The 13,545-nt window shown below is 38.7% G+C and overlaps 1 protein-coding gene across 2 annotated transcripts in view; it reads left to right on the top strand.

Moving 5' to 3' along the window:
- The window catches only part of VPS35L (VPS35 endosomal protein sorting factor like), a 46,905-nt gene that overhangs the window by 30,955 nt on the left and 2,405 nt on the right, over positions 1 to 13,545 (top strand). For both annotated transcript variants that reach the window (XM_039560437.1, XM_039560436.1), the window contains exons 27-29: positions 8,215 to 8,354; positions 10,021 to 10,186; positions 11,996 to 12,114. In XM_039560437.1, the coding sequence (XP_039416371.1) occupies positions 8,215 to 8,354; positions 10,021 to 10,186; positions 11,996 to 12,114 (425 nt within the window). The remainder of the gene's footprint in view (positions 1 to 8,214; positions 8,355 to 10,020; positions 10,187 to 11,995; positions 12,115 to 13,545) is intronic.

Here is a 13,545-nt window from a genome sequence, read left to right on the forward strand (position 1 = left end):
TAAACTACATGCTTATTAACCCCACTCTCCTGAATTTTAGACCCACAAACTAGAGAGAGGAGCATTTGGTTCATCTTTGCTTTTGTTAAAATGAAGCAAGAGCAAAACTGATGTTCAGTAACTCACTTCATTTACCAAGGTTTTATTGTTAGGCACTTTTTTTGCTCCCTTAGCAAAGCTATTTTGGGTATAATTTCTACTCAGAGACGTGTCATTTGCATGAGTAATTTAGCATGCGTTAAACAGTTAGGCACTGTCTTGGGACATTTTTTGTGAACTGTCTTTCCATATGTTGATGCACTCAAGTCACATAATGTGTCTTTGAAAGTTACTTTTCACACAGTTTAATCTGAATCTCAACTGAATGAGTAATAAGTAAGAAGTACTGATTAATTCATTACAGCAAATTTCACTCCAGTCAGTTAACTGAGCTAACTGGTGCCAATTAGACACTGATCTACTAAAACCAGTGCAGCATGAAGTGAAGATTTAAGAGCGTGCCATTAATGATAGCATTAGGCCAGGAAGGGAAATTGTGCCTTGTCTGTAACCTTTATTTCATGCTGATTTGAATTAGCTTAATTGGTTTAAAATTGTGGAGAGAAATAAAGCTGAAAGGTAATGTGCCTGATCCACTGAGTCAGCAGTGGTGCATGCATGAGTGTGTGTGCATGCACGTCCTCCTTGAAGATTCCAGCTGTTGTTTTTAGCAAGGTAAAGTCTTGGATTTGTCTCAGTTTTAAATTCCTATGAGGAGTCCAGCTGTTTCAGTGAGTTGACTTTTCACTTAAACACATAACAAAATTGAGTTCCACAACTTCTGTTGGCAATAGGAAGATTTCTCTAAATTGCCAGTGTATCTATCTTGAAAAAGGAGGATGTGCAGGTCATAACAATAAATGAATTTATGAGTCTGAGGATTGCACTGATAAACTATCAGCAATTGGAGAGCCACAGCTAATCTGCTTATAGCTGGAAGAGTTTGGGTTTTGCCTCACTCCCAGGCTCAAGGGGCAGCAGTAGCAGACCATCAGTCCCCGTGTCTCGCTGTTCCCATTTCCTCTATCCCAGCCTTGCCTGCTGGGATTTGCCACACTGTTAATCAAATCAAGTGTTTGAACTCATCCAAATACTTCAGTATTAGAAAATTGTAATTTATTCTGGAATAGATTTTCTTTAAGACAATGAAATTGGGTCAGAACTCTGAATTTATAGGCTCATGAAACTCCAGCATTAATACGCAGACGGATGTCTGAGAATGTTCAGTATGTATTAAAAATGACTGTTGTCTCTTTCATCTCCAGCTCCCAAAACCTGCTTTGAATAAAATGAATTTGTAATTATGTTTAAAGTGTCTTAGGTGGATTGGCCCTGGATGCATAGTTTGTACCTCTGGAGAGCCTATTAAGAGCCCACCTTTGAAAGGAAGATGCTAGATTTTACAGAGATGAGCTTTTCATTTTTCTTAGCTGAGCCACTGAGCACTGCATGCTGCCAACAGAGAATAATAAATTCTCATTGGTCATGCTTTCTGTCGTGGGGCTCCTTGGACTAAATTGAGATTAAATGCATGCTCCATTGTGTCACTCTTCTGGACTTCTGAGATACAGGTATGATTTTAATTGCACATATTTCCTTCCTGTGGAAAATGCTACTTTTGTCTGTCAAAAAAGAGACAGCGTGAGTTTTTAATGTTTGGTCACAGCATTCAGCAGGTAGGTAGAGATGACATAACTTTCTGATAATGTGTGTTAGCAGTATTTTTGTTTTAAAGGCTGTGAAATCTTTGCCTCAGTTGAGAAATAACGTGCTGAGTGAATAAGGTAATTCAGCTGATTCTGTGTGACTAATTTCACTGGGATATTGTCAAACATTAAACTTTATAAAAATGGAGAGCCTGTCCCTCAGATCAACTGCTGCAGACCTTTGGTTTAGCAAATGTAGATTTAAATTCTTAGTGCCTAATGTACTTCTAGGTATTTGTTCTGTTTTCCATTTGTGCCTAAAACACAGTTACACAGTAGATTGCAAAAATAATTTCTTTTCTACTGCAGAAAATACTACTTTTCCATGAGTGTTCTCTAAAGGCTTCAGTCACACTCTGGAGAAAGTATGGTATGGAATATCTAACAAGTAATTTTAAATCATAGTCTAATAATGGTTTAGAGTATATTCTCAGTAGCATTAGGTAACAGTTTTTAGTATTTCTTCCTAGTCTCCTGAATCTTTATGGATCCAAAGAATATAAATAGAGAGAATTTGACGTAAAGAATTTGGAGAAACAGGAACCTGAAGAGATTTTCCTCTTAATTACAGATACTGTGACTTCTTGGCTCATATTTCTCTGGTGAGATTGGTATATGCTGTCTCTGTTATCTTTTAAAATACTGCTTTCCTTGAAGGCAATAAGAGCTTTGGGAAAAGATTGATGTCATACTGTTTTCCTTACTAGAAACACGAAGTGTTGCTTCCTTTGGACAGAACTGTGACCTCTGCTGTTACCTGGGACTCCCACAGTGGGAGACTTCTCCTATTTCCTGAGCTTTTTCTTGTTCCCCTCTTTGTCCCAGCCAATCACTTTTCCGTATGAGGTGAGAGGTGACAGCTCTGTCTCTGTAAGCTTTTCAGACTAGTACTTTATATCAGTTTGTCAGTTCTTCAAGTCTGTCTAGCCCATGACCTGTTTTTGAAAGTGTCTAGTAGCATCTACTAGGGAAAAAATAATGTAGAATGATGCTTCTTGGCTTTCAGGTGCAGGTGATTTAATACATCCTTCAACAAAGCTTGTGTAATGCCCAGGCCATGGTATTTAATAAAATAGATGGACCAGTCCTCAGGAATTTAATTTTTTAAATCAATTTTTACTTTCTGGCCTTTGTAACTTCATGTGGTAGTGAGTTCCACAGTTACCTGCTACTTGGAAGTCTAATGTTTAGGGATTTGTTTATGTTAAATGTTAGGTGAGGGGCTCAGAGCATGCAGCTGATCTGCTGGAGCAGAATTCAGTCATTCCTGATTCATTTTCTTCTTGCTGTCTGTGAGATGATGTAGTTGGAAAGTTCCTGAAGAATTTGTTGTCAGTATTGCCTTTATTCCTTATTGCCAATAAGGAAACAGTTCCATGCCCTAGCACCTTTTTAATCTCTTTTTCCTTTTGGAAATAGGAAGATTAGGACTAGGTTAGATTATTCCAGGTATAAATGCATAACAGCAGTATAAATGATACAATGACACCTCAGTTTTCCATTACTCTCCTAGTGATTCTTATAATTGCCTTGCCTTTTCAACAGCTGTTTAGGATGTAGTTTTCAGGAAACCATCTATAATGACTCCAGAATCGTTCATGAGTGTAAATAGCCTATTTCAATCTTCTCTTTCTATAGTTATAGCAAGGGCTGTCTCTTTCCCCACATGCCTTACTAATATTAGAGTTCATCTGCTGCTTTATTGCTCAGAATCATGAGATCCATCTGCAATGCTTTGCAGTCACGTTCCAGACCAGTCTGCAAACATTGTCACCTCCCAGCTCATCGTAAGGACATGTCTGCAAAACCTTAAGGAATGCAGTTGTCATTTTGCTCCACTGTGAAAACTTGTTATTCCCTCTCCTTTCCCCATACACCCCATCCATTATTAAGTTATGTACCCTCATGAGGACTTTCTTCCTTATCTTCTTTCAGCTTAGTTGTTTAAAGAGCCATTTCTATAAGGATAAATATTAAAAGTTCTTTTAAATCTAAATATTTATTAACTGAGTTACTTTTAAACACAGTCTTGCTGGTTCTTTGGAAGACTTGAGAGACTTCTGAGGAATGATTTCTCTCTGCAAAAACCATATAGACTTTCCAGCCTTGTATCATGTTTTTCTGTATGTCTGCTCATTTGATTTTTTTTTTTTTTTGGCCTCATAATAACATTAGAAACAATAGTATTTAACTGCAGCATTTATTATTTCAAAATTTTCAGTATTACTGGTAGAGCTTTCTTTAGAAACTGCTGCTGATGTGGTACCTCACAGTCTTTAGGGATTACATGGAATTTAGAGAGGCAGGCTGAAATTTGTGGTTGATTTTTGGTTTGTTTTTTTTCTGGGTGGGAGGGAGGGCAGTGGGGTGGGGTGTGTGTTGCATTTACTGATTACACCTTAAGAATAAAACAATCTTGTGTCCAGTGTCCTTGCTGATACTGTGTGATGGCCCTGTACGAATCTTCCACTTACGCCTCTGCACGCCTTTGAGTACTAATGCCTTGTAACGGTCTCTGATCAAGCCATGCCTAAAACTGGCTCTACCAAGCTTCATCCACATAATTACCTTTTTATCTGCAGCTACTTCATAGCATGAAATAGTATGAACTAGCATAGTACATTCCAGCTCACCAAGTAGCAGTGAATTCATTTTCTAATTTCTGCTTTCTTCCTTCAAATAATTCTTTGTTGTTTCTGGATTGGAAGTGATGTACAGAGAACTTTAAGATGGAGAACAATTTGCAGTAGTTCAAGGGAAAACCACATTTCAACAATGTGGCAAAACTCTCACAGTGACCTCACCAATGTGAGGAGAAGGAGATTCAAATGATTAGAATGCTTGGTTGTCAAAGCAGTAATGGATTAATTTATTTAATAGAAAAAATAAGGTAACAAAACTGCCATGCTTGCCTCCCAATAATTTTTTGCACTGGAGTACAAGCTTCATTAAATTTGCAACATCTGTTGGATGTGGAAGCAAAATCTTCAGAGTATTAAATTAGGTTTGACAGTGTTGTAAGACAGGAAAGTGGCGTGGAATGCAGAAGATGTGCATGGTCCCTGGTTTTGTCCTTTGGGTGGACTTAGCCTGGTGTAATTGTACCCGTGACTAAAAATACTTTGGGTAGGTATGTCAAACTCGCTCCCTTTTGCTCTTTGAAGGTGGACTTAAGGAGTTTAATTGTTTTCCCATCTCTGACTTTGTTCCTCCTTATTTTTATCTGCCTGAAATCTTAAATTCGTACAGTTTAATTGGCTATCAGAGATACAGAAGATACAATGCAAGCTGAATTTTTATATAGAGATTGATATATAGAAATATATGGAGGTACATGTAGTTGTGTGTAGGTATAATTAAACCTCTACATGTGCCATCATGAATACTGTCAATAGCAAAACATTCAACACCAATTTCACTTGCTTTTTCTTCTGTGGAAGGCTATTTCTGGAAGTGCTGACTTGGATATCCAAGACTATTAGTTTTTGTAGGCTGAAGGTCAGCATGTATGCTTGGGGGAAAGATTTATAGGATTATGGTACACCAAAATGAAGGAGCTGCTGTGAAAGGATGAATTCAGTAAAGTGTGAAGTATGTTACGTTTGGAGCACCGCACAAGATATTAACAGCAGTCGGGGAAGCTTCATCATGGTGATTTGTTGTAATGCACAGGCTGCTCTCCCCTTATCCAGTGTACAGTGGTTCACTTTAGAAGCAGTATTGTACTTTAGACAGATAAGAAGACAGCATCCTTCATCAGAAGAAGCCTTTTTAATCAAGAATCATAACAAAACATGTTGTGGTTTTCAGTGCTTTTTAAGTGGTTCCTTATATCTTTTGGAAGCCAGGAAAAGCGATGCATGGTTTTGTTTTGAAACATCTCTACAGTAATAGCAATAGTCTAAAAAATTTTAAAGATGCAGAGAAACCATCATTGCATAACATCATAATTAATGTAATTCAGAATGAAACACTGATGCTCATTTCATACTTGAAAAAATAGCATGTCTGTGACAACTTTTTTAGTGAGCGTCTTCTCCAAACTCAGAGCATGTGCGCATACTCTTGACACCTCTCTGCCAGGATGGTAATGTTCAGAGGACAGGTCATTTTCTGCAGTCTGTAATAAAAGCATTTGCATTGATGTGCATTTATTTTTGCTTCTTATGAAGCATGTATATCTTGGATAAATGTGCTTTTAGTGTTCCAGGATAAAACCATTTCATAGTTAGCACAGATTGGCAGGACTTACTGCAAAATGAACATATTCTCCTTCGCCAGTTCTTTTGGACGTACCAACATGAAATACAGCTGTTTTGTGCTGTATTGCCTTTTTGGCTTTCCTTGCTGCACTGGGTGGGGAAGCAAGGGGAAAAAGGCAAGGAACAAAGATTAAAGTGTGGGGCAAGAGCCTCAGTCTCGCCGTTGTGCTGGGACAGTGACAGTGTGTGGGGTTTGCAGGGTGGCCCTGTGGCCGTGGGGGCAGCAGGCACATGGAGCCAGCCCGGGAGCAGCAGCTGTGCCACTGCCATGGACAGGGCAGATGGAAGCACGGGCATTTTGTGGCAGCACGGGCAGGTCGGTGGTGTGGGCAGGCACCTGCGGGGGAGCCGGGCACTGCTCGCAGCAGCAGGAGGAACCAGGGAGCTCGTGGCTCTGGAGCTGCTCATTCACAGCAACGGCAGGTGGCAAGAAAAGTAAATTGAATCAAACTTCAGGTTTTCAGATTGAAGATGAGAGGTTTTGGGTTTGCACTATGGCAGAAGGTTAGAGCAGAATGTGCAGGATTGTGATTGCTGGGAGAGCAGGCTGTAAATTAGGGTGAGGTACTTTGCAGCTCTTTTCACTGTGGACGCTGCTGCACAGGTCATTCTCGTCCTGTCACAAAATAACTTCAGAAGGCAGGAGCACAGACATGGGTACTTTGGTATGCAGATTATTCTCTAAGGCACATTTTTTTCGTTTGTCTGGCCACATGTTTTTATTGTATGGCGATGTGGGATGTGTACTTTTGGTTTTTTTCTGATGAGACAACTGTGGAAGTGACAGCGATTCATTTACTTGTGCTAGAATGAACATCTGCTGCTGCCTTCCTTCCTCAAATAAAGCTCAGAGAAAGATTACATACCTTCCTTTGGGTTGGCTGTCTAAACTTATAAGTTGTTTGAAATAAACATTCTTTCACCTCAAAATAAATGTGCAGAATAAAAGGAAGGACAGTGTTTGATGGAAGGGGTCTGCATTCTAAGCACTACAAAGTCCAGAAGGGCTTGAGCACTTGTATGCTGAAAAAAAAGTAAGAGTGAGAAGAACTACAGTTTTTCCAAAGCACATGTTTCCCTGGTATTCCTCATAAGCTTAAATTAGATATCAGTTGGTACTATATTTAGCAAATTTGCTTGGAGTCTCAAATGAATTTTTCCAGAGCAAGCTGCGCTCCTGGAAATGCCCATGCCTGCCTGTCAGTGGTATCTCCATCCCAGCCATGTAACACCTCGTGGCTTTCACCAAGAATTCTGCTTTTGCCTTTGATAAAATCTGATTACATGGCCTTGGTCTGTGTTCCTGTAAAATAAAGATACGGTATTAATTCCGAAGGATGCTTTGAAGTATGTGGCTCAACAACTTCAGTGGGATGTGGATACTTGGATATTCTGAAATGTTGCCAAGAAAGTGCAAAACAATGTTGCTGTCAGAAATTTTTTGTGAACTCAGCATATATGGGAGGTCTTCCAGTGTAAGAGGGAAAATACTGTTGCTTTTAATTTGTGAATATTAAGAAACTGAGGAATAGATGTTCGAGTGTTTGGAATTTATATTTTTGTAAGATTAGAGACATAATACAGAGTTTGAGAAACCTCCTCATAGCTATTTTGCCAAGGCTGTAATGGTGGATGGTTTGTCTAATTCCTATATTGTGATTCTTGGAAAAATTTCTTTTATCTAGGTAACCAGCAATACCCCAGGTTCTGGTCCTATATTAATATTTTACTTTTAGGGATTTTAAATAATTCGAAAAATGAAGTTGTTGGTATTTCCTTAGAACTTCAACAGCCTTTTGTGAATGAATTGGTGAACAAGATTGCATGAGCCTTTTTCCCCCCTTTGGATTCCCCATTCTCCTGGCATAAGCATTTCTTTGATAAGTCAATTTTGAATCATGTGCTAATTTCTTATTCTATATGCAATACATATGAAATGATGGTGTCTCCTTGTTATGCAAAGGAAAAGAGTTATAATTTCAAAAGTCTTGAGTGATGTGGGAACTTCCTTTGGAGAAACAGCATCATTTGATTTAACACAGATTTCTCAAGAATCAGACCACTGCTGAGTCTTGGGTTTCTTTGCAGTTAAGCACGTTCATTTTCTGTAATCTATTTGAAACGAATTCAAAGCAGCCATTGGGTCAGAGGCATGACTGCCACCACAGCTGGAGCGATGTAACAGCAACTCTATTTTTATTTTGCAGCTGATGCTTTTTTCAAAGCTGCAGTGAGCCTTGTTCCTGAAGTGCCAAAAATGATCAGTGTAGATGGAAAGATGCGACCTTCTGATGCCTTCCTCCTCGAATTCCTTTGTAATTTTTTTTCCACATTATTAGTTGTTCCGGTAAGTTGAGTGTGTATGAATAGCTCATAAGTTAGTACAGACTATTTTGACTTTCCTGTTTAAAAATTTAGAGTAGACTGGGCTTCTGGAGTGGGAGAGGCAGTGGTTAGTTTTCCATGAAAAGATGAACTGATCTGCTCATTGGCTGCAAAATCAGTCACCCCAGTGCAGCATGAGGAGGCAGAACAATTGTGTGGAGGTGGAGGTACAGCAATGCCACTCTCAGTAACATCTCTCATAAGTGGATTTGGGGTAGAGTGAAATCTCACCATCATTTAATTGTGTAAACATCACTTACTGGTTTATTAGCTAAGTACTCAAGAAACTCTAATACATGAGGATGGGAAAAAGACAGAGCTCTAGTTCCTATGAGTTTCAGTTACTTTGTTATAGGTTGCCTAATCATTTGAGTGAAAACAATAATTGGAAAATGTGTTTTGGCATAACCTTCCTCTTCTGATGAGTATTTCACAAAGTACTACCATTCTACACTCTTCCAGGTTTTAACTAATTGTCAAGTTTAGAGGGAGATGTCATTTTCCCTGCAGTATTTTCAGTTATATCTAAAAGATGAGGGGAAATTGTAAATTAATCTGGAAGAACAGAAAAAAAAAAGTTTCATTTGTTCTTGGAGAGAGTGGGTTGTTCCTCCTTGCTGAAACCTCAGCGGTTTTCTCCTTCCTTGTTCCTTTGACTGCATGTTTGGTGAAGCAGCACACAGCATGGTGGTGTCCCAGTCCTTGTTGTCAGAGCTGTGGATTCCCCCTAGCCCAGTGGAAGGGCTCTCCCAGGCTGTGCACGTTCAGGAACGTGGAGGAGCTGTGTTGTTGGAAGGGAAGGGGAAGGTGCCCCTGGGATGTGTCATTGCTGCCCACTGACTGCAGAAGTCAGGCTTTGAAGGAAGGCTGTGGAGTGACTCGGATCATGAACGGGTGATTGAAGAAGGGAGTGATACAACTCTCAGATTCAGTAATGAAAAATAACTTCTTGTGATGAGATGCCAGGATTCAGAAATTAGCTTCCCTAACTTTGTTCCCTATTTACAGAAGATCAAAAGGAAATGTCCTCTGTGGACTGTGATTTGTCCCATGTATCTTGGTGCCGCTGCACCAACTGCCAGCTGGAATTAGCCCAGTGCAGTATTAAAGCTCCTTGTAAAAACTTCCAGCTTATGCAAAGCAGAGTCTTTCTTTTCATTTCATGTTAAAAGATTGTTGATGGTCTGTAACTGACTTCCTAGTGTAGGTGTTCTTCTGAAACTCATAATTACATGAGTAATACACTACAGCTTACTGATACTGTTTTAATAACAAAACCCACCCAGTGTTTAATTTTAGAGGCTTAGCTGTTAAGAAGCTGACAATTAATTTTCTACTGCTCCCCCATGACTAGAAAACAAAGCATTTCAAAGTTTGTCTGTGGAAGCTGCCTGGATCATGTTCTGGTTATGGGTCAAATGGGTGTTTTAGATGGAAACTGGAAAAAATCTTTAAAGGATTTGCAGGAAGCACACTTAAGAAAAGTAGCTGTCAGCTTTAATTATATTGTAGTTTTGCTTTTGTAGAGCTCATACTGTGACTCTACACCACTGAATGACTGCAAATAATCCTATTTTTGTTCCAGGGTTGTGGTGTTGGTTTTGACCTATCTTTTTTCTTTTCTGTAGGACCATCCAGAACAAGGAGTGTTGTTTCTTGTGCGAGGATTACTAAATGTGATCCAGGATTATACTTGGGAGGATAACAGTGATGACAAAGTCAGGATTTATACTAATGTTTTGCATCTGCTCTCTGCAATGACTCAGGAAGCATATATCTACCATGTAGATAAAGGTAATACTTAAGGGGGGCTCTGGCTCCTTGCATTCCACCAGGACATTTGTAGTATTGTCTCATCACCATAGCCAGTTAATGAAGACCAGTGGTAATCAGTCTCACAGAATGGATTATTCTTCTATCCAGTTCCAGGTATTGTAACTTAAAATAATCCCAGGAGCTGGCTTTAGAACAGATGCACAGTCTGCTCTTTAAAGTGAATCTGTGCAGAGTGGGTTACTTAGTTTGCTTCTGGTGGTGTTGGTGCAAATGCTTATAAATGTGAACTTTTCAAGTAAAGATTAGAACATTATGCATAGGAAGGATTTTGTTTTAATCTAAAGTTTATAAACCAACTTGATTTATACTTATCATTGGTGTTTCATTCACATTTATTAACAATTCCAGTTTTCAGAAAGTAAAGCCTAGTCTTCATCATTTAAATGGTGTATTTGCTGCTTTGAGGGCAGGCTTTCAGTTTTGGAAATAGCAGTAACTTACAAAAATCTTCAGAATAGCTAAAAAATTTTAAAGATTTTACATTTTAAAACATAGCTATCATCTTTTTTGTAATAATTTTTGGATTATTTTGATATGCTTTAAAATTTGAATATTTGCCTTCTGATTATAGAGTATTAAATTAAGATAGAGTAATAATTAAACCTTTTAAAGCATCCTGGAAGATTAGTGAGTCAGAGAGGCCAAGCTGGTTTGACTTTTTCTTTCAGTTGCACAGGACTTTCACAGAGGGGCAGGCTGGATTATGTTCTGCAGTTCTTTTGGTGAATAGTTTGTCAGATTTACCACCCATGACAAAATATCTCTTGCAGTTAGCAGCACAGAAAATAGCTGTCAGTTGAGCTGCTGCTCTGTAGTAAATCTGCTGTTCAAATTCTGTAAGGAAGTGTGGTTTAGCTGCTTTTTCTTTCACTCCATTTTTTATATGACCAAAATAGCTGCATAATCCCAAAATGAAAAATCTGAATTAATTAGATTTTAATGGAGACAAGCATGGAAATATAAATTAGTAATTTTTCCCCTGTATAGTATGGGGATGGGGTTTTTTTCAAGATGGACTTTGCACCTTAGCTTCTTAAAATGAAGTTTACTTGAAAATGGGGGATTCATCTTTTATCTTTTCCACTTTCTGATTTACCTAGAATATACTTAAACATACAAATTTCTTTTAACCTACTTCTTAATAGAACATAAATAAATTAGGGCAAAAGACATGTTTAAAATCACAATTATATAAGCTGTAAAAACTTCAAGAGCTCTCTCCCTCCAAAGAAACCTTTACGGTATTTGAAACTGAAAATACACTTTTGAATTTCTATCCATGACTTTGAGGTAATCACGGTTTTATTTTAGGGAAAAAAAAATAAAATGCAGTTTCTTTTGAAAATCTGGTTATTTTCACTAAATGAAACGCAAATTGTTTGGCCCAGTGCTGCTGCCATTGAAGGTGATGGCCACACTCTTCTAAACTGATGAGAGCAGGGAGTTTTTCTCTGTAGAAAAGGTGAAAACTGACATTATGTGTTGCTTTACATTAAGTTTAGCAGATATTTGTGAGCCTGGCTGCATCCAGGAATACAGGAATGGCTTTAAGCAAAAGATTCTTCTCAGTGTTTTGTTCCTAAAATCAAAAGGACATAGCAGGCAACCAAGTGGTGGGCACTTAAAAAACATTGTTCTGTTCGTGCTTCATGGAGGAAGGTCATTTTATAACTTCCAAATGTGGTCTTCTATCAGTATATGATGTTTTCAGTAGCAAATAAATGTGTAGCTCTTCAGCCAGACCTAAGCCTGATTTCATCTCTGCAGTTGATTCCAATGATGCTCTGTATGGTGGAGACTCCAAGTTCCTGGCTGAAATCAATAAACTGAGTGAAACAGTGGTGTCACAGATCCTGGATCATCTGAAAACCCTGGGAAAAGAGGAGGTATGTTCTTACTCAGCTCGATTCAATACAAAACCAAAAGTCATCTGGAGTTGAAGGAACAGACAACCTTTGACCAGGAACTGGTCTTTTCAGAACCTTCAGGAACCTCATAACAAAAGGAAATTGGGTATTTTTACTTGTTTAGAAAGGGAGTCCATCATGTAGGCAGGCTTGTGGTGGAGACACCTAATGATGTCCAGTTCTGTAATGAGCAAAGTGAGAATTCACAGTTAGTCTATTACTGGGGAAGATACAATGAAAGTCACCTATAATTACAAAAGTTTCAGATCCCAGGCACTAGGATGATCTCAGGAGAGGTACAGAGGGAAGAAAAAGTTGTTTTGTCTTTACCCTGACTTTAGTATATTTGTTCAATATAAAACAAAGAAAACTCTAGGCAGCTTATTGGATTTCTTGATTGGAATTCAGAGGCTCTGAGGGATCAAATATAGCTTAATGGATTGTATGTGAAAGGCAGGTGACTAATGTTTACTGAAATAATGAGAACTCACTGTTCTGTTAATGTACCTGTTTCTGAGAATGGACCCTTCCACAGCTTCCTAATCACCCCTTACTGGATGGCTTCTATTGATAGAAATCTTGTGGCTTGTAGCCTGGAATGGGAGGGCAGGGCATGATTGATTTGATGGAATTTTTTAGATAGACTGCTTGCACAGAAGCCAGAGTGTTTGCCAATACAGAATGTGTTAAGTGATACATATTGGGAAGACACTGTGCTAAGTTTAGCCTCTTCTCTGCTTTTGCTATCCTGTTTGTCCTTCTTTGAGCAATTGCACAGATGTAAGATGAATATATCCTTCGCTCAAATCCTCTACATCACTGTATGCATCACCACAGTGAACAGGAGTTCTTTTTCAGAACAGTAGCAGCAGCAAACAACCATGCTAGGACAGCTAAGAATGTCCAACCAGGACTTGGAAGGAAGTTTTTAACAGTTTTCAGGACTGTGGGTTATATATTAGAGATTTTTTTTCCATCTGACTCCTGTATGGAATTTGTGGGTAGGAATGTTTGTAGGGTTTGAAAGCCATGGTTTCTGAAAGGCCTTTTTTGTTTGTTTTCTGCTTTCAAGCACGCTTTGAGTAAGGAGGTGCTGTGTTAGGTCACTGAAGCTGTTGTTGCATAGAAAACAGGATTTAAAGCTAAGCAGCACAGATAGAGGTGCTTGGCCTGCCTTTGCCTCTGCAGCCTTGGATTTGCTGCTCTGCCCGTCCTTATTTACTGAGAGGGACCATTTGTTTTGCTTTGTTGAGTAAAAGTCATTGAGAGATTTAGATGAAAATTGCTTTGTAAGAATTGAATAGTTGTTTGAGGAAGTTGTTGCTGAGGAAATAGAAGTGCTGAGAATATTGTCAGAGATCTCTTAATTGTGCTAAAGTAAAACTGGTCATAAAATCACTGGTATTTGGA

Source organism: Corvus cornix, chromosome 14, assembly GCF_000738735.6.
Source record: "Corvus cornix cornix isolate S_Up_H32 chromosome 14, ASM73873v5, whole genome shotgun sequence".
Classification (NCBI taxonomy): domain Eukaryota; kingdom Metazoa; phylum Chordata; class Aves; order Passeriformes; family Corvidae; genus Corvus; species Corvus cornix.